General features: G+C 40.9%; 1 protein-coding gene across 1 annotated transcript in view; it reads right to left on the bottom strand.

Annotated features, from left to right (window-relative positions):
• The window catches only part of LOC116956155 (plasmolipin-like), a 76,754-nt gene that overhangs the window by 19,383 nt on the left and 33,513 nt on the right, over positions 1 to 23,858 (bottom strand). The window contains exon 3 of the mRNA XM_032977635.2: positions 2,495 to 2,662. Within this exon, the coding sequence (XP_032833526.2) occupies positions 2,495 to 2,662 (168 nt within the window). The remainder of the gene's footprint in view (positions 1 to 2,494; positions 2,663 to 23,858) is intronic.

Here is a 23,858-nt window from a genome sequence, read left to right on the forward strand (position 1 = left end):
ACCAAGTACAATTGTTTGTAAGGTTGGAGGAGTGGGGAGGGGGGTGGAAGCACAGGGTCGGGTTCAAGTAGACGTCGCTCCTGGTGTTGGTGGTGCTCGAACTGGGCAACTTCAGCCGGGTGAGGCTTTAATCTGTCAGCTGTGATTGATAGGCTGCTACCGTTTCGAGGACAGTCCGTATCTCCTATAACGCTGGTTTTATATCTGACGACCTTTTTTTTGCCCGTGCTATCAAAATTGATGAAAAATAATAATAATAATAATAGTCATTTTTTACCCTTCTCTGGAAATAAAATTATAGTTTTGCTAAGATGGTTCAAACATCCAATAGATACGTAAAATCACGTACATGCAATACGTACATACACTGTGCACATTCATATATTATGCACGTACATTATGTACATGCGTTAAGCACAATGCACATGCATTGTATGTTCAAGATGTTCAAACACATTAAATCCGTACCTTTTTGCAAAGTCTTTGTTAAGCACACACGTGCTTGTATCAAAAAAAAAACATTCAAACGAACGCGCTGCGATGATGATAACAATAATAATCTATGCATTGTCTTTGAGACAACAGCCTTTCATTGTGCCCTAGTCTCACCACCAGTGTTAGTAGACCAGAGAACGCCAAAAATGCGAACAGCACTAAGACATTTCGATTTAAAGCTTTCGTGACTGCATGGATTCATATTCTTGGTTCTTTCTGGAAAAGTCACCACGCAGAAGGGAAACAATAAAATAGTACAAATATGAAACATATTTTGTATTTTATTTTTATTATTTTATTATTTCCCTTCTACGTGACTTTACCGAAAGAACCAAGAAGCGTACTAAGATAATTCAAGTATCAGAACGGTTATTGCTCGAGTTGAGAAGTCATATATGATGATTGCTTGTGTTGCAATCGAAACGTCGTGATTTAATTTCAAATCTAGATTAAAGTTATATATCTTTGGGATTATTTTTTTGTTGTTGCCAGTATCCAAAATTAAGAAAAACAACAACAGGTTTTTTACCCTTTCTTGCAATAAGACAGCAGTTGTATTCAGATACTCAAACACCAAATGGATACACCGTTTTGTGTTTTTGTTCAGGCCTGCATTATACATCATCATGCGTTATCGCAGACTGTATTTGGATTACTGACATTAATTGCCACACGATATCAGGCACGACCTCACCTGGTATCAGGCACGACCTCACCTGGTCGTTGGTTAACGAGTGGATGGGTGAGCGGGTGAGTCAGTGAATAAGTGCGTGAGTGGGTGGGTGGGTAAGTGGTTGAGTGAGTGGGAAGTCAGTCGGTGAGTGAGTGGGTGCCTGAGTGAGTGAGTGGGTGGATAAGTGAGTGGTTGAGTGGATGAGTGGGTGAGTGAGTGATTGGTTGAGTGCGGGAATGGGTGAGTCAGTGCGTGAGTGAATGGGTGGGTGAGTGACTGGGTGACTGGATGAGTGGGTGCCTGAGTGAGTGAGTGGGTGGATAAGTGAGTGGTTGAGTGGATGAGTGGGTGAGTGAGTGATTGGTTGAGTGCGGGAATGGGTGAGTCAGTGCGTGAGTGAATGGGTGGGTGAGTGACTGGGTGAGTGGGTGCCTGAGTGAGTGAGTAGGTGGATAAGTGAGTGGTTGAGTGGATGAGTGGGTGAGTGAGTCATTGGTTGAGTGCGGGAATGGGTGAGTCAGTGCGTGAGTGAATGGGTGGGTGAGTGGATGAGTGGGTGCCTGAGTGAGTGGGTGGATAAGTGAGTGGTTGAGTGGATGAGGGGGTGAGTGAGTGATTGGTTGAGTGCGGGAATTCGTGAGTCAGCGCGTGAGTGAATGGGTGGGTGAGTGACTGGGTGAGTGGGTGCCTGAGTGAGTGAGTGGGTGGATAAGTGAGTGGTTGAGTGGGTGAGTGGGTGAGTGAGTGATTGGTTGAGTGCGGGAATGGGTGAGTCAGCGCGTGAGTGAATGGGTGGGTGAGTGACTGGGTGCCTGAGTGAGTGAGTGGGTGGATAAGTAAGTGGTTGAGTGGTTGAGTGGGTGAGTGAGTGATTGGTTGAGTGCGGGAATGGGTGAGTCAGTGCGTGAGTGAATGGGTGGGTGAGTGACTGGGTGAGTGGGTGCCTGACTGAGTGAGTAGGTGGATAAGTGAGTGGTTGAGTGGATGAGTGGGTGAGTGAGTGATTGGTTGAGTGCGGGAATGGGTGAGTCAGTGCGTGAGTGAATGGGTGGGTGAGTGACTGGGTTTGTGGGTGCCTGAGTGAGTGAGTGGGTGGGTGGATAAGTGAGTGGTTGAGTGGGTGAGTGGGTGAGTGAGTGATTGGTTGAGTGCGGGAATGGGTGAGTCAGCGCGTGAGTGAATGGGTGGGTGAGTGACTGGGTGAGTGGGTGCCTGAGTGAGTGAGTGGATGAATGAATGAGTTGCTGAGTGAGTGAGTAGGTGGTTGAGTACCCGCGTGTGTGCCTGAGCACGTGGGTGAGTTTATACCCCAACCCTAACTCTTACAATGACGCGGAAGTGGGGTATGCGGCAGTGCAGGGCGGTCAGCTCGAAGATGAAGAGCAGCGCGGTGAGAATCCAGAACAGCACGGCCACCAGCATGACCCAGATGTACTGGCCCTTCACTGAGAAGTTGGTGTCCGAAATCAGCGCCCACACCAAAAAGCCGCTCACCTGCGAATGTCAGAGTTCAAAGCGCAGAGACCACATCATAGACCCATCACGCAGAGAGCCATAGACGCACGTAGATATATATATAGACTAACACGGAGACACAGACTCATCACACACAGAGCCATAGACACACACACAGAGCCATTAGACTCACACAGACACGTAGACTTATCACACAGAGACCCATAGACTCATCGCACAGAGAAACCAATAGACTCATCACACAGAGAACCCCATAGACTCATCACAGAGACACACAGACAACGTACAGAGTTTAACAAGTAGAAACACAAAGACTCATCAGAGACACATAGACTCACATAGAGACACATCGACTCATCACAGTCAAATAGACTCACCACAGGGAGACCCATTGACTCATCGCAAGGAGACCTTTCGACTCACCACACAGATACCCATAGACGCATTACACAGAGATCCACAGACTCACACAGAAACACAGACTCACGTAGAGTCCCATAGACTCGTCACACAGAGACCCATAGACTCATGTAGAGACACATAGACTTACACAGAGACCCATAGATTCACACAGAGACCCATAGATTTACACAGAGACACATAAACTCACGTAGAGACCAATAGACTCACACAGAGACGCATAAACTCACACAGAAACACATAGACTCGCATAAAGACACAAATACTCATCACATCGAGACCCATTCATCACACAGAGACCCATTGATGTTGAGACCCGTAGGTTATCTGTGTGAGTCTATGGGTCTCTGTGTGAGTCTATGGGTCTATGTGTGAGTCTATGGGTCTCTGTGTGAGTCTATGGGTCTCTGTGTGAGTCTAAGGGTCTCTGTGTGAGTCTATGTGTCTATGTGTGAGTCTATGGGTCTCTGTGTGAGTCTATGGGTCTCTTTGTGAGTCTATGGGTCTCTGTGTGAGTCTAAGGGTCTCTGTGTGAGTCTATGTGTCTATGTGTGAGTCTATGGGTCTCTGTGTGAGTCTATGGGTCTCTGTGTGAGTCTAAGGGTCTCTGTGTGAGTCTATGTGTCTATGTGTGAGTCTATGGGTCTCTGTGTGAGTCTATGGGTCTCTGTGTGAGTCTATGTGTCTCTGTGTGAGTCTATGGGTCTATGTGTGAGTCTATGGGTCTCTGTGCGAGTCTATGTGTCTCTGTGTGAGTCTATGGGTCTCTGTGTGAGTCTATGGGTCTCTGTGTGAGTCTGTGTCTCTATGTGAGTCTATGTGTCTCTGTGTGAGTCTATGGGTCTCTGTGTGAGTCTATGGGTCTCTGTGTGAGTCTATGGGTCTCTGTGTGAGTCTATGTGTCTCTGTGTGAGTCTATGTGTCTATGTGTGAGTCTATGGGTCTCTGTGTGAGTCTATGGGTCTCTGTGTGAGTCTATGTGTCTCTGTGTGAGTCTATGGGTCTATGTGTGAGTCTATGGGTCTCTGTGCGAGTCTATGTGTCTCTGTGTGAGTCTATGGGTCTCTGTGTGAGTCTATGGGTCTCTGTGTGAGTCTGTGTCTCTATGTGAGTCTATGTGTCTCTGTGTGAGTCTATGGGTCTCTGTGTGAGTCTATGGGTCTATGTGTGAGTCTATGGGTCTCTGTGTGAGTCTATGGGTCTCTGTGTGAGTCTATGGGTCTATGTGTGAGTCTATGGGTCTCTGTGTGAGTCTATGGGTCTCTGTGTGAGTCTATGTGTCTCTGTGTGAGTCTATAGGTCTCTTTATGAGTCTATGGGTCTCTGTGTGAGTCTATGGGTCTCTGTGTGAGTCTAAGGGTCTCTGTGTGAGTCTATGTGTCTATGTGTGAGTCTATGGGTCTCTGTGTGAGTCTATGGGTCTCTGTGTGAGTCTAAGGGTCTCTGTGTGAGTCTATGTGTCTATGTGTGAGTCTATGGGTCTCTGTGTGAGTCTATGGGTCTCTGTGTGAGTCTATGTGTCTCTGTGTGAGTCTATGGGTCTATGTGTGAGTCTATGGGTCTCTGTGCGAGTCTATGTGTCTCTGTGTGAGTCTATGGGTCTCTGTGTGAGTCTATGGGTCTCTGTGTGAGTCTGTGTCTCTATGTGAGTCTATGTGTCTCTGTGTGAGTCTATGGGTCTCTGTGTGAGTCTATGGGTCTATGTGTGAGTCTATGGGTCTCTGTGTGAGTCTATGTGTCTCTGTGTGAGTCTATGGGTCTCTGTGTGAGTCTGTGTGTCTCTGTGTGAGTCTATGGGTCTCTGTGTGAGTCTATGGGTCTCTGTGTGAGTCTATGGGTCTCTGTGTGAGTCTATGTGTCTCTGTGTGAGTCTATGGGTCTCTGTGTGAGTCTATGGGTCTCTGTCTTAGTCTATGGGTCTCTGTGCGAGTCTATGTGTCTCTGTGTGAGTCTATGTGTCTATGTGTGAGTCTATGAGTCTCTGTGTGAGTCTATGTGTCTCTGTGTGAGTCTATGTGTCTCTGTGTGAGTCTATGGGTCTCTGTGCGAGTCTATGGGTCTCTGTGTGAGTCTATGGGTCTCTGTGTGAGTCTATGCATTGTATGTATGTTGAACTTATTTCGCCCCACCGTACGTAGCCATCACAGCCAGTTATTGCTTAACTAGTAACTAAATGTTCACGTGACAAACCCCGTACTGATTGGGCTGTGTCGAGTGGTGGTGGATATCACGACACGTTTATATATTTACGCGATCTAACCAAAACTAAAACCTTTATTATAGACCAGGGGTGGGGAATGACCGGCCCGCGGGCCGTATGAGGCCCGCGAAATAATTTGGTCTCTGGCCCTGCCAAGGCCACCGCGGGCGGAACTCGAAATTCAAGAAATCTAGGAACCGGAAAAACTGTTGCGAGTAGCAACATAATCGATATCAGCTAACATCATCAATACCAGATAACATCATCAATACCAGCTAACATCAGCTAACATCATCGATACCAGCTAACATCATCAATACCAGCTAACATCATCAATACCAGCTAACATCAGCTAACATCATCGATACCAGCTAACATCATCAATACCAGCTAACATCAGCTAACATCATCGATACCAGCTAACATCATCGATACCAGCTAACATCATCGATACCAGCTAACATCATCAATACCAGCTAACATCATCAATACCAGCTAGCATCATCGATACCAGCTAACATCAATACCAGCTAACATCAGCTAACATCATCAATACCAGCTAACATCATCAATACCAGCTAACATCAGCTAACATCATCGATACTGGCTAACATCATCAATACCAGCTAACATCAGCTAACATCATCAATACCAGCTAGCATCATCAATACCAGCTAACATCATCAATACCAGCTAGCATCATCAATACCAGCTAGCATCATCGATACCAGCTAACATCAGCTAACATCATCAATACCAGCTAACATCGTCAATACCAGCTAACATCATCAATACCAGCTAGCATCATCAATACCAGCTAACATCATCAATACCAGCTAACATCATCAATACCAGCTAACATCAGCTAACATCATCAATACCAGCTAACATCATCAATACCAGCTAACATCAGCTAACATCATTAATACCAGCTAACATCATCGATACCCGCTAACATCATCAATACCAGCTAGCATCATCAATACCAGCTAACATCATCGATACCAGCTAACATCATCAATACCAGCTAACATCAGCTAACATCATCAATACCAGCTAACATCATCAATACCAGCTAACATCAGCTAACATCATCGATACCACCTAACATCATCAATACCAGCTAACATCAGCTAACATCATCGATACCAGCTAACATCATCGATACCAGCTAACATCATCGATACCAGCTAACATCATCAATACCAGCTAACATCATCAATACCAGCTAGCATCATCGATACCAGCTAACATCAATACCAGCTAACATCAGCTAACATCATCAATACCAGCTAACATCATCAATACCAGCTAACATCAGCTAACATCATCGATACTGGCTAACATCATCAATACCAGCTAACATCAGCTAACATCATCAATACCAGCTAGCATCATCAATACCAGCTAACATCATCAATACCAGCTAGCATCATCAATACCAGCTAGCATCATCGATACCAGCTAACATCAGCTAACATCATCGATACCAGCTAACATCATCGATACCGGCTAACATCAGCTAACATCATCAATACCAGCTAACATCGTCAATACCAGCTAACATCATCAATACCAGCTAGCATCATCAATACCAGCTAACATCATCAATACCAGCTAACATCATCAATACCAGCTAACATCAGCTAACATCATCAATACCAGCTAACATCATCAATACCAGCTAACATCAGCTAACATCATCAATACCAGCTAACATCATCGATACCCGCTAACATCATCAATACCAGCTAGCATCATCAATACCAGCTAACATCATCGATACCAGCTAACATCATCAATACCAGCTAACATCAGCTAACATCATCAATACCAGCTAACATCATCAATACCAGCTAACATCAGCTAACATCATCGATACCAGCTAACATCATCAATACCAGCTAACATCAGCTAACATCATCAATACCAGCTAACATCATCAATACCAGCTAACATCATCAATACCAGCTAGCATCATCAATACCAGCTAACATCAGCTAACATCATCAATACCAGCTAACATCATCAATACCAGCTAACATCATCGATACCAACTACCATCATCAATACCAGCTAACATCATCGATACCAGCTAACATCATCAATACCAGCTAACATCATCAATACCAGCTAACATCATCGATACCAACTACCATCATCAGTACCAGCTAACATCATCAATACCAGCTAACATCAGCTAACATCATCAATACCAGCTAACATCATCAATACCAGCTAACATCAGCTAACATCATCGATACCAGCTAACATCATCAATACCAGCTAACATCAGCTAACATCATCGATACCAGCTAACATCATCGATACCAGCTAACATCATCGATACCAGCTAACATCATCAATACCAGCTAACATCATCAATACCAGCTAGCATCATCGATACCAGCTAACATCAATACCAGCTAACATCAGCTAACATCATCAATACCAGCTAACATCATCAATACCAGCTAACATCAGCTAACATCATCGATACTGGCTAACATCATCAATACCAGCTAACATCAGCTAACATCATCAATACCAGCTAGCATCATCAATACCAGCTAACATCATCAATACCAGCTAGCATCATCAATACCAGCTAGCCTCATCGATACCAGCTAACATCAGCTAACATCATCGATACCAGCTAACATCATCGATACCGGCTAACATCAGCTAACATCATCAATACCAGCTAACATCGTCAATACCAGCTAACATCATCAATACCAGCTAGCATCATCAATACCAGCTAACATCATCAATACCAGCTAACATCATCAATACCAGCTAACATCAGCTAACATCATCAATACCAGCTAACATCATCAATACCAGCTAACATCAGCTAACATCATCAATACCAGCTAACATCATCGATACCCGCTAACATCATCAATACCAGCTAGCATCATCAATACCAGCTAACATCATCGATACCAGCTAACATCATCAATACCAGCTAACATCAGCTAACATCATCAATACCAGCTAACATCATCAATACCAGCTAACATCAGCTAACATCATCGATACCAGCTAACATCATCAATACCAGCTAACATCAGCTAACATCATCAATACCAGCTAACATCATCAATACCAGCTAACATCATCAATACCAGCTAGCATCATCAATACCAGCTAACATCAGCTAACATCATCAATACCAGCTAACATCATCAATACCAGCTAACATCATCGATACCAACTACCATCATCAATACCAGCTAACATCATCGATACCAGCTAACATCATCAATACCAGCTAACATCATCAATACCAGCTAACATCATCGATACCAACTACCATCATCAGTACCAGCTAACATCATCAATACCAGCTAACATCAGCTAACATCATCAATACCAGCTAACATCATCAATACCAGCTAACATCAGCTAACATCATCGATACCAGCTAACATCATCAATACCAGCTAACATCAGCTAACATCATCGATACCAGCTAACATCATCGATACCAGCTAACATCATCGATACCAGCTAACATCATCAATACCAGCTAACATCATCAATACCAGCTAGCATCATCGATACCAGCTAACATCAATACCAGCTAACATCAGCTAACATCATCAATACCAGCTAACATCATCAATACCAGCTAACATCAGCTAACATCATCGATAATGGCTAACATCATCAATACCAGCTAACATCAGCTAACATCATCAATACCAGCTAGCATCATCAATACCAGCTAACATCATCAATACCAGCTAGCATCATCAATACCAGCTAGCATCATCGATACCAGCTAACATCAGCTAACATCATCGATACCAGCTAACATCATCGATACCGGCTAACATCAGCTAACATCATCAATACCAGCTAACATCGTCAATACCAGCTAACATCATCAATACCAGCTAGCATCATCAATACCAGCTAACATCATCAATACCAGCTAACATCATCAATACCAGCTAACATCAGCTAACATCATCAATACCAGCTAACATCATCAATACCAGCTAACATCAGCTAACATCATCAATACCAGCTAACATCATCGATACCCGCTAACATCATCAATACCAGCTAGCATCATCAATACCAGCTAACATCATCGATACCAGCTAACATCATCAATACCAGCTAACATCAGCTAACATCATCAATACCAGCTAACATCATCAATACCAGCTAACATCAGCTAACATCATCGATACCAGCTAACATCATCAATACCAGCTAACATCAGCTAACATCATCAATACCAGCTAACATCATCAATACCAGCTAACATCATCAATACCAGCTAGCATCATCAATACCAGCTAACATCAGCTAACATCATCAATACCAGCTAACATCATCAATACCAGCTAACTTCATCGATACCAACTACCATCATCAATACCAGCTAACATCATCGATACCAGCTAACATCATCAATACCAGCTAACATCATCAATACCAGCTAACATCATCGATACCAACTACCATCATCAGTACCAGCTAACATCATCGATACCAGCTAACATCAGCTAACATCATCAATACCAGCTAACATCATCGATACCCGCTAACATCATCAGTACCAGCTAACATCATCAATACCAGCTAACATCAGCTAACATCATCAATACCAGCTAACATCATCAATACCAGCTAACATCATCTATACCAACTACCATCATCAATACCAGCTAACATCATCAATACCAGCTAGCATCATCAATACCAGCTAACATCATCAATACCAGCTAACATCATCGATACCAACTACCATCATCAGTACCAGCTAACATCATCGATACCAACTACCATCATCAATACCAGCTAACATCATCAATACCAGCTAACATCATCGATACCAACTACCATCATCAGTACCAGCTAACATCATCGATACCAGCTAACATCATCAATACCAGCTAACATCATCGATACCAACTACCATCATCAGTACCAGCTAATATCATCGATACCAGCTAACATCATCAATACCAGCTAGCATCATCGATACCAACTACCATCATCAGTACCAGCTAACATCATCGATACCAGCTAACATCATCAATACCAGCTAACATCATCGATACCAACTACCATCATCAGTACCAGCTAACATCATCAATACCAGCTAACATCAGCTAACATCATCAATACCAGCTAACATCATCAATACCAGCTAACATCAGCTAACATCATCAATACCAGCTAGCATCATCAATACCAGCTAACATCATCAATACCAGCTAACATCAGCTAACATCATCAATACCAGCTAGCATCATCAATACCAGCTAACATCATCAATACCAGCTAACATCAGCTAACATCATCAATACCAGCTAGCATCATCAATACCAGCTAACATCATCAATACCAGCTAACATCAGCTAACATCATCAATACCAGCTAGCATCATCAATACCAGCTAACATCATCAATACCAGCTAACATCAGCTAACATCATCAATACCAGCTAGCATCATCAATACCAGCTAACATCATCAATACCAGCTAACATCAGCTAACATCATCAATACCAGCTAGCATCATCAATACCAGCTAACATCATCAATACCAGCTAACATCAGCTAACATCATCAATACCAGCTAGCATCATCAATACCAGCTAACATCATCAATACCAGCTAACATCATCAATACCAGCTAACATCATCAATACCAGCTAACATCATCAATACCAGCTAACATCATCAATACCAGCTAACATCATCAATACCAGCTAACATCATCAATACCAGCTAACATCATCAATACCAGCTAACATCATCAATACCAGCTAACATCATCAATACCAACTACCATCATCAATACCAGCTAACATCATCAATACCAGCTAACATCAGCTAACATCATCAATACCAGCTAACATCATCAATACCAGCTAACATCATCGATACCAACTACCATCATCAGTACCAGCTAACGTCATCGATACCAGCTAACATCATCAATACCAGCTAACATCATCGATACCAACTACCATCATCAGTACCAGCTAACATCATCGATACCAGCTAACATCATCAATACCAGCTAACATCATCGATACCAACTACCATCATCAGTACCAGCTAACATCATCGATACCAGCTAACATCATCAATACCAGCTAACATCATCGATACCAACTACCATCATCAGTACCAGCTAACATCATCAATACCAGCTAACATCAGCTAACATCATCAATACCAGCTAACATCATCAATACCAGCTAACATCAGCTAACATCATCAATACCAGCTAGCATCATCAATACCAGCTAACATCATCAATACCAGCTAACATCAGCTAACATCATCAATACCAGCTAGCATCATCAATACCAGCTAACATCATCAATACCAGCTAACATCAGCTAACATCATCAATACCAGCTAGCATCATCAATACCAGCTAACATCATCAATACCAGCTAACATCAGCTAACATCATCAATACCAGCTAGCATCATCAATACCAGCTAACATCATCAATACCAGCTAACATCAGCTAACATCATCAATACCAGCTAGCATCATCAATACCAGCTAACATCATCAATACCAGCTAACATCAGCTAACATCATCAATACCAGCTAGCATCATCAATACCAGCTAACATCATCAATACCAGCTAACATCAGCTAACATCATCAATACCAGCTAGCATCATCAATACCAGCTAACATCATCAATACCAGCTAACATCATCAATACCAGCTAACATCATCAATACCAGCTAACATCATCAATACCAGCTAACATCATCAATACCAGCTAACATCATCAATACCAGCTAACATCATCGATACCAACTACCATCATCAATACCAGCTAACATCATCAATACCAGCTAACATCAGCTAACATCATCAATACCAGCTAACATCATCAATACCAGCTAACATCATCGATACCAACTACCATCATCAGTACCAGCTAACATCATCAATACCAGCTAACATCAGCTAACATCATCAATACCAGCTAACATCATCAATACCAGCTAACATCATCGATACCAACTACCATCATCAATACCAGCTAACATCATCAATACCAGCTAACATCATCAATACCAGCTAACATCATCAATACCAGCTAACATCATCGATACCAACTACCATCATCAGTACCAGCTAACATCATCAATACCAGCTAACATCAGCTAACATCATCAATACCAGCTAACATCATCAATACCAGCTAACATCATCAATACCAGCTAACATCATCAATACCAGCTAACATCATCAATACCAGCTAACATCATCAATACCAGCTAACATCATCAATACCAGCTAACATCATCGATACCAACTACCATCATCAATACCAGCTAACATCATCAATACCAGCTAACATCAGCTAACATCATCAATACCAGCTAACATCATCAATACCAGCTAACATCATCGATACCAACTACCATCATCAGTACCAGCTAACATCATCGATACCAGCTAACATCATCAATACCAGCTAACATCATCGATACCAACTACCATCATCAGTACCAGCTAACATCATCGATACCAGCTAACATCATCAATACCAGCTAACATCATCGATACCAACTACCATCATCAGTACCAGCTAACATCATCAATACCAGCTAACATCAGCTAACATCATCAATACCAGCTAACATCATCAATACCAGCTAACATCAGCTAACATCATCAATACCAGCTAGCATCATCAATACCAGCTAACATCATCAATACCAGCTAACATCAGCTAACATCATCAATACCAGCTAGCATCATCAATACCAGCTAACATCATCAATACCAGCTAACATCAGCTAACATCATCAATACCAGCTAGCATCATCAATACCAGCTAACATCATCAATACCAGCTAACATCAGCTAACATCATCAATACCAGCTAGCATCATCAATACCAGCTAACATCATCAATACCAGCTAACATCAGCTAACATCATCAATACCAGCTAGCATCATCAATACCAGCTAACATCATCAATACCAGCTAACATCAGCTAACATCATCAATACCAGCTAGCATCATCAATACCAGCTAACATCATCAATACCAGCTAACATCATCAATACCAGCTAACATCATCAATACCAGCTAACATCATCAATACCAGCTAACATCATCAATACCAGCTAACATCATCAATACCAGCTAACATCATCAATACCAGCTAACATCATCAATACCAGCTAACATCATCGATACCAACTACCATCATCAATACCAGCTAACATCATCAATACCAGCTAACATCAGCTAACATCATCAATACCAGCTAACATCATCAATACCAGCTAACATCATCGATACCAACTACCATCATCAGTACCAGCTAACATCATCGATACCAGCTAACATCATCAATACCAGCTAACATCATCGATACCAACTACCATCATCAGTACCAGCTAACATCATCGATACCAGCTAACATCATCAATACCAGCTAACATCATCGATACCAACTACCATCATCAGTACCAGCTAACATCATCGATACCAGCTAACATCATCAATACCAGCTAACATCATCGATACCAACTACCATCATCAGTACCAGCTAACATCATCAATACCAGCTAACATCAGCTAACATCATCAATACCAGCTAACATCATCAATACCAGCTAACATCAGCTAACATCATCAATACCAGCTAGCATCATCAATACCAGCTAACATCATCAATACCAGCTAACATCAGCTAACATCATCAATACCAGCTAGCATCATCAATACCAGCTAACATCATCAATACCAGCTAACATCAGCTAACATCATCAATACCAGCTAGCATCATCAATACCAGCTAACATCATCAATACCAGCTAACATCAGCTAACATCATCAATACCAGCTAGCATCATCAATACCAGCTAACATCATCAATACCAGCTAACATCAGCTAACATCATCAATACCAGCTAGCATCATCAATACCAGCTAACATCATCAATACCAGCTAACATCAGCTAACATCATCAATACCAGCTAGCATCATCAATACCAGCTAACATCATCAATACCAGCTAACATCAGCTAACATCATCAATACCAGCTAGCATCATCAATACCAGCTAACATCATCGATACCAGCTAACATCATCAATACCAGCTAACATCATCAATACCAGCTAACATCATCAATACCAGCTAACATCATCAATACCAGCTAACATCATCAATACCAGCTAACATCATCAATACCAGCTAACATCATCAATACCAGCTAACATCAGCTAACATCATCAATACCAGCTAACATCATCAATACCAGCTAATATCAGCTAACATCATCAATACCAGCTAACATCATCGATACCCGCTAACATCATCAATACCAGCTAGCATCATCAATACCAGCTAACATCATCGATACCAGCTAACATCATCAATACCAGCTAACATCAGCTAACATCATCAATACCAGCTAACATCATCAATACCAGCTAACATCAGCTAACATCATCGATACCAGCTAACATCATCAATACCAGCTTACATCAGCTAACATCATCAATACCAGCTAACATCATCAATACCAGCTAACATCATCAATACCAGCTAGCATCATCAATACCAGCTAACATCAGCTAACATCATCAATACCAGCTAACATCATCAATACCAGCTAACATCATCGATACCAACTACCATCATCAATACCAGCTAACATCATCGATACCAGCTAACATCATCAATACCAGCTAACATCATCAATACCAGCTAACATCATCGATACCAACTACCATCATCAGTACCAGCTAACATCATCGATACCAGCTAACATCAGCTAACATCATCAATACCAGCTAACATCATCGATACCCGCTAACATCATCAGTACCAGCTAACATCATCAATACCAGCTAACATCAGCTAACATCATCAATACCAGCTAACATCATCAATACCAGCTAACATCATCGATACCAACTACCATCATCAATACCAGCTAACATCATCAATACCAGCTAGCATCATCAATACCAGCTAACATCATCAATACCAGCTAACATCATCGATACCAACTACCATCATCAGTACCAGCTAACATCATCGATACCAACTACCATCATCAATACCAGCTAACATCATCAATACCAGCTAACATCATCGATACCAACTACCATCATCAGTACCAGCTAACATCATCGATACCAGCTAACATCATCAATACCAGCTAACATCATCGATACCAACTACCATCATCAGTACCAGCTAACATCATCGATACCAGCTAACATCATCAATACCAGCTAACATCATCGATTCCAACTACCATCATCAGTACCAGCTAACATCATCGATACCAGCTAACATCATCAATACCAGCTAACATCATCGATACCAACTACCATCATCAGTACCAGCTAACATCATCAATACCAGCTAACATCATCTAACATCATCAATACCAGCTAACATCATCAATACCAGCTAACATCAGCTAACATCATCAATACCAGCTAGCATCATCAATACCAGCTAACATCATCAATACCAGCTAACATCAGCTAACATCATCAATACCAGCTAGCATCATCAATACCAGCTAACATCATCAATACCAGCTAACATCAGCTAACATCATCAATACCAGCTAGCATCATCAATACCAGCTAACATCATCAATACCAGCTAACATCAGCTAACATCATCAATACCAGCTAGCATCATCAATACCAGCTAACATCATCAATACCAGCTAACATCAGCTAACATCATCAATACCAGCTAGCATCATCAATACCAGCTAACATCATCAATACCAGCTAACATCATCAATACCAGCTAACATCATCAATACCAGCTAACATCATCAATACCAGCTAACATCATCGATACCAACTACCATCATCAGTACCAGCTAACATCATCGATACCAGCTAACATCATCAATACCAGCTAACATCATCGATACCAACTACCATCATCAGTACCAGCTAACATCATCGATACCAGCTAACATCATCAATACCAGCTAACATCATCGATACCAACTACCATCATCAGTACCAGTTAACATCATCAATACCAGCTAACATCATCTAACATCATCAATACCAGCTAACATCATCAATACCAGCTAACATCAGCTAACATCATCAATACCAGCTAGCATCATCAATACCAGCTAACATCATCAATACCAGCTAACATCAGCTAACATCATCAATACCAGCTAGCATCATCAATACCAGCTAACATCATCAATACCAGCTAACATCAGCTAACATCATCAATACCAGCTAGCATCATCAATACCAGCTAACATCATCAATACCAACTAACATCAGCTAACATCATCAATACCAGCTAGCATCATCAATACCAGCTAACATCATCAATACCAGCTAACATCAGCTAACATCATCAATACCAGCTAGCATCATCAATACCAGCTAACATCATCAATACCAGCTAACATCAGCTAACATCATCAATACCAGCTAGCATCATCAATACCAGCTAACATCATCAATACCAGCTAACATCAGCTAACATCATCAATACCAGCTAGCATCATCAATACCAGCTAACATCATCAATACCAGCTAACATCATCAATACCAGCTAACATCATCAATACCAGCTAACATCATCAATACCAGCTAACATCATCAATACCAGCTAACATCATCAATACCAGCTAACATCATCAATACCAGCTAACATCATCAATACCAGCTAACATCATCAATACCAGCTAACATCATCAATACCAGCTAACATCATCGATACCAACTACCATCATCAATACCAGCTAACATCATCAATACCAGCTAACATCAGCTAACATCATCAATACCAGCTAACATCATCAATACCAGCTAACATCATCGATACCAACTACCATCATCAGTACCAGCTAACATCATCGATACCAGCTAACATCATCAATACCAGCTAACATCATCAATACCAGCTAACATCATCAATACCAGCTAACATCATCAATACCAGCTAACATCATCAATACCAGCTAACATCATCAATACCAGCTAACATCAGCTAACATCATCAATACCAGCTAACATCATCAATACCAGCTAAGATCAGCTAACATCATCAATACCAGCTAACATCATCGATACCCGCTAACATCATCAATACCAGCTAGCATCATCAATACCAGCTAACATCATCGATACCAGCTAACATCATCAATACCAGCTAACATCAGCTAGCATCATCAATACCAGCTAACATCATCAATACCAGCTAACATCATCGATACCAACTACCATCATCAGTACCAGCTAACATCATCGATACCAACTACCATCATCAATACCAGCTAACATCATCAATACCAGCTAACATCATCGATACCAACTACCATCATCAGTACCAGCTAACATCATCGATACCAGCTAACATCATCAATACCAGCTAACATCATCGATACCAACTACCATCATCAGTACCAGCTAACATCATCGATACCAGCTAACATCATCAATACCAGCTAACATCATCGATTCCAACTACCATCATCAGTACCAGCTAACATCATCGATACCAGCTAACATCATCAATACCAGCTAACATCATCGATACCAACTACCATCATCAGTACCAGCTAACATCATCAATACCAGCTAACATCATCTAACATCATCAATACCAGCTAACATCATCAATACCAGCTAACATCAGCTAACATCATCAATACCAGCTAGCATCATCAATACCAGCTAACATCATCAATACCAGCTAACATCAGCTAACATCATCAATACCAGCTAGCATCATCAATACCAGCTAACATCATCAATACCAGCTAACATCAGCTAACATCATCAATACCAGCTAGCATCATCAATACCAGCTAACATCATCAATACCAGCTAACATCAGCTAACATCATCAATACCAGCTAGCATCATCAATACCAGCTAACATCATCAATACCAGCTACCATCAGCTAACATCATCAATACCAGCTAGCATCATCAATACCAGCTAACATCATCAATACCAGCTAACATCATCAATACCAGCTAACATCATCAATACCAGCTAACATCATCAATACCAGCTAACATCATCGATACCAACTACCATCATCAGTACCAGCTAACATCATCGATACCAGCTAACATCATCAATACCAGCTAACATCATCGATACCAACTACCATCATCAGTACCAGCTAACATCATCGATACCAGCTAACATCATCAATACCAGCTAACATCATCGATACCAACTACCATCATCAGTACCAGTTAACATCATCAATACCAGCTAACATCATCTAACATCATCAATACCAGCTAACATCATCAATACCAGCTAACATCAGCTAACATCATCAATACCAGCTAGCATCATCAATACCAGCTAACATCATCAATACCAGCTAACATCAGCTAACATCATCAATACCAGCTAGCATCATCAATACCAGCTAACATCATCAATACCAGCTAACATCAGCTAACATCATCAATACCAGCTAGCATCATCAATACCAGCTAACATCATCAATACCAACTAACATCAGCTAACATCATCAATACCAGCTAGCATCATCAATACCAGCTAACATCATCAATACCAGCTAACATCAGCTAACATCATCAATACCAGCTAGCATCATCAATACCAGCTAACATCATCAATACCAGCTAACATCAGCTAACATCATCAATACCAGCTAGCATCATCAATACCAGCTAACATCATCAATACCAGCTAACATCAGCTAACATCATCAATACCAGCTAGCATCATCAATACCAGCTAACATCATCAATACCAGCTAACATCATCAATACCAGCTAACATCATCAATACCAGCTAACATCATCAATACCAGCTAACATCATCAATACCAGCTAACATCATCAATACCAGCTAACATCATCAATACCAGCTAACATCATCAATACCAGCTAACATCATCGATACCAACTACCATCATCAATACCAGCTAACATCATCAATACCAGCTAACATCAGCTAACATCATCAATACCAGCTAACATCATCAATACCAGCTAACATCATCGATACCAACTACCATCATCAGTACCAGCTAACATCATCGATACCAGCTAACATCATCAATACCAGCTAACATCATCAATACCAGCTAACATCATCAATACCAGCTAACATCATCAATACCAGCTAACATCATCAATACCAGCTAACATCATCAATACCAGCTAACATCAGCTAACATCATCAATACCAGCTAACATCATCAATACCAGCTAAGATCAGCTAACATCATCAATACCAGCTAACATCATCGATACCCGCTAACATCATCAATACCAGCTAGCATCATCAATACCAGCTAACATCATCGATACCAGCTAACATCATCAATACCAGCTAACATCAGCTAACATCATCAATACCAGCTAACATCATCAATACCAGCTAACATCAGCTAACATCATCGATACCAGCTAACATCATCAATACCAGCTAACATCAGCTAACATCATCAATACCAGCTAACATCATCAATACCAGCTAACATCATCAATACCAGCTAGCATCATCAATACCAGCTAACATCAGCTAACATCATCAATACCAGCTAACATCATCAATACCAGCTAACATCATCGATACCAACTACCATCATCAATACCAGCTAACATCATTGATACCAGCTAACATCATCAATACCAGCTAACATCATCAATACCAGCTAACATCATCGATACCAACTACCATCATCAGTACCAGCTAACATCATCGATACCAGCTAACATCAGCTAACATCATCAATACCAGCTAACATCATCGATACCCGCTAACATCATCAGTACCAGCTAACATCATCAATACCAGCTAACATCAGCTAACATCATCAATACCAGCTAACATCATCAATACCAGCTAACATCATCGATACCAACTACCATCATCAATACCAGCTAACATCATCAATACCAGCTAGCATCATCAATACCAGCTAACATCATCAATACCAGCTAACATCATCGATACCAACTACCATCATCAGTACCAGCTAACATCATCGATACCAACTACCATCATCAATACCAGCTAACATCATCAATACCAGCTAACATCATCGATACCAACTACCATCATCAGTACCAGCTAACATCATCGATACCAGCTAACATCATCAATACCAGCTAACATCATCGATACCAACTACCATCATCAGTACCAGCTAACATCATCGATACCAGCTAACATCATCAATACCAGCTAACATCATCGATACCAACTACCATCATCAGTACCAGCTAACATCATCGATACCAGCTAACATCATCAATACCAGATAACATCATCGATACCAACTACCATCATCAGTACCAGCTAACATCATCAATACCAGCTAACATCATCTAACATCATCAATACCAGCTAACATCATCAATACCAGCTAACATCAGCTAACATCATCAATACCAGCTAGCATCATCAATACCAGCTAACATCATCAATACCAGCTAACATCAGCTAACATCATCAATACCAGCTAGCATCATCAATACCAGCTAACATCATCAATACCAGCTAACATCAGCTAACATCATCAATACCAGCTAGCATCATCAATACCAGCTAACATCATCAATACCAGCTAACATCAGCTAACATCATCAATACCAGCTAGCATCATCAATACCAGCTAACATCATCAATACCAGCTAACATCAGCTAACATCATCAATACCAGCTAGCATCATCAATACCAGCTAACATCATCAATACCAGCTAACATCAGCTAACATCATCAATACCAGCTAGCATCATCAATACCAGCTAACATCATCAATACCAGCTAACATCAGCTAACATCATCAATACCAGCTAGCATCATCAATACCAGCTAACATCATCAATACCAGCTAACATCATCAATACCAGCTAACATCATCAATACCAGCTAACATCATCAATACCAGCTAACATCATCAATACCAGCTAACATCATCAATACCAGCTAACATCATCAATACCAGCTAACATCATCGATACCAACTACCATCATCAGTACCAGCTAACATCATCGATACCAACTACCATCATCAATACCAGCTAACATCATCAATACCAGCTAACATCATCGATACCAACTACCATCATCAGTACCAGCTAACATCATCGATACCAGCTAACATCATCAATACCAGCTAACATCATCGATACCAACTACCATCATCAGTACCAGCTAACATCATCGATACCAGCTAACATCATCAATACCAGCTAACATCATCGATTCCAAGCACTACCATCATCAGTACCAGCTAACATCATCGATACCAGCTAACATCATCAATACCAGCTAACATCATCGATACCAACTACCATCATCAGTACCAGCTAACATCATCAATACCAGCTAACATCATCTAACATCATCAATACCAGCTAACATCATCAATACCAGCTAACATCAGCTAACATCATCAATACCAGCTAGCATCATCAATACCAGCTAACATCATCAATACCAGCTAACATCAGCTAACATCATCAATACCAGCTAGCATCATCAATACCAGCTAACATCATCAATACCAGCTAACATCAGCTAACATCATCAATACCAGCTAGCATCATCAATACCAGCTAACATCATCAATACCAGCTAACATCAGCTAACATCATCAATACCAGCTAGCATCATCAATACCAGCTAACATCATCAATACCAGCTAACATCAGCTAACATCATCAATACCAGCTAGCATCATCAATACCAGCTAACATCATCAATACCAGCTAACATCATCAATACCAGCTAACATCATCAATACCAGCTAACATCATCAATACCAGCTAACATCAGCTAACATCATCAATACCAGCTAGCATCATCAATACCAGCTAACATCATCAATACCAGCTAACATCAGCTAACATCATCAATACCAGCTAGCATCATCAATACCAGCTAACATCATCAATACCAGCTAACATCAGCTAACATCATCAATACCAGCTAGCATCATCAATACCAGCTAACATCATCAATACCAGCTAACATCAGCTAACATCATCAATACCAGCTAGCATCATCAATACCAGCTAACATCATCAATACCAGCTAACATCAGCTAACATCATCAATACCAGCTAGCATCATCAATACCAGCTAACATCATCAATACCAGCTAACATCAGCTAACATCATCAATACCAGCTAGCATCATCAATACCAGCTAACATCATCAATACCAGCTAACATCATCAATACCAGCTAACATCATCAATACCAGCTAACATCATCAATACCAGCTAACATCATCAATACCAGCTAACATCATCAATACCAGCTAACATCATCAATACCAGCTAACATCATCGATACCAACTACCATCATCAGTACCAGCTAACATCATCGATACCAACTACCATCATCAATACCAGCTAACATCATCAATACCAGCTAACATCATCGATACCAACTACCATCATCAGTACCAGCTAACATCATCAATACCAGCTAACATCATCAATACCAGCTAACATCAGCTAACATCATCAATACCAGCTAGCATCATCAATACCAGCTAACATCATCAATACCAGCTAACATCAGCTAACATCATCAATACCAGCTAGCATCATCAATACCAGCTAACATCATCAATACCAGCTAACATCAGCTAACATCATCAATACCAGCTAGCATCATCAATACCAGCTAACATCATCAATACCAGCTAACATCATCAATACCATCCAGCTAACATCATCAATACCAGCTAACATCATCAATACCAGCTAACATCATCGATACCAACTACCATCATCAGTACCAGCTAACATCATCGATACCAGCTAACATCATCAATACCAGCTAACATCATCGATACCAACTACCATCATCAGTACCAGCTAACATCATCGATACCAGCTAACATCATCAATACCAGCTAACATCATCGATACCAACTACCATCATCAGTACCAGTTAACATCATCAATACCAGCTAACATCATCTAACATCATCAATACCAGCTAACATCATCAATACCAGCTAACATCAGCTAACATCATCAATACCAGCTAGCATCATCAATACCAGCTAACATCATCAATACCAGCTAACATCAGCTAACATCATCAATACCAGCTAGCATCATCAATACCAGCTAACATCATCAATACCAGCTAACATCAGCTAACATCATCAATACCAGCTAGCATCATCAATACCAGCTAACATCATCAATACCAGCTAACATCAGCTAACATCATCAATACCAGCTAGCATCATCAATACCAGCTAACATCATCAATACCAGCTAACATCAGCTAACATCATCAATACCAGCTAGCATCATCAATACCAGCTAACATCATCAATACCAGCTAACATCAGCTAACATCATCAATACCAGCTAGCATCATCAATACCAGCTAACATCATCAATACCAGCTAACATCAGCTAACATCATCAATACCAGCTAGCATCATCAATACCAGCTAACATCATCAATACCAGCTAACATCATCAATACCAGCTAACATCATCGATACCAACTACCATCATCAATACCAGCTAACATCATTGATACCAGCTAACATCATCAATACCAGCTAACATCATCAATACCA

This window comes from Petromyzon marinus, chromosome 63 (genome assembly GCF_048934315.1).
Source record: "Petromyzon marinus isolate PM22_M1 ecotype Great Lakes invasive population chromosome 63, UKy_Petmar_22M1.pri1.0, whole genome shotgun sequence".
NCBI lineage: Eukaryota > Metazoa > Chordata > Hyperoartia > Petromyzontiformes > Petromyzontidae > Petromyzon > Petromyzon marinus.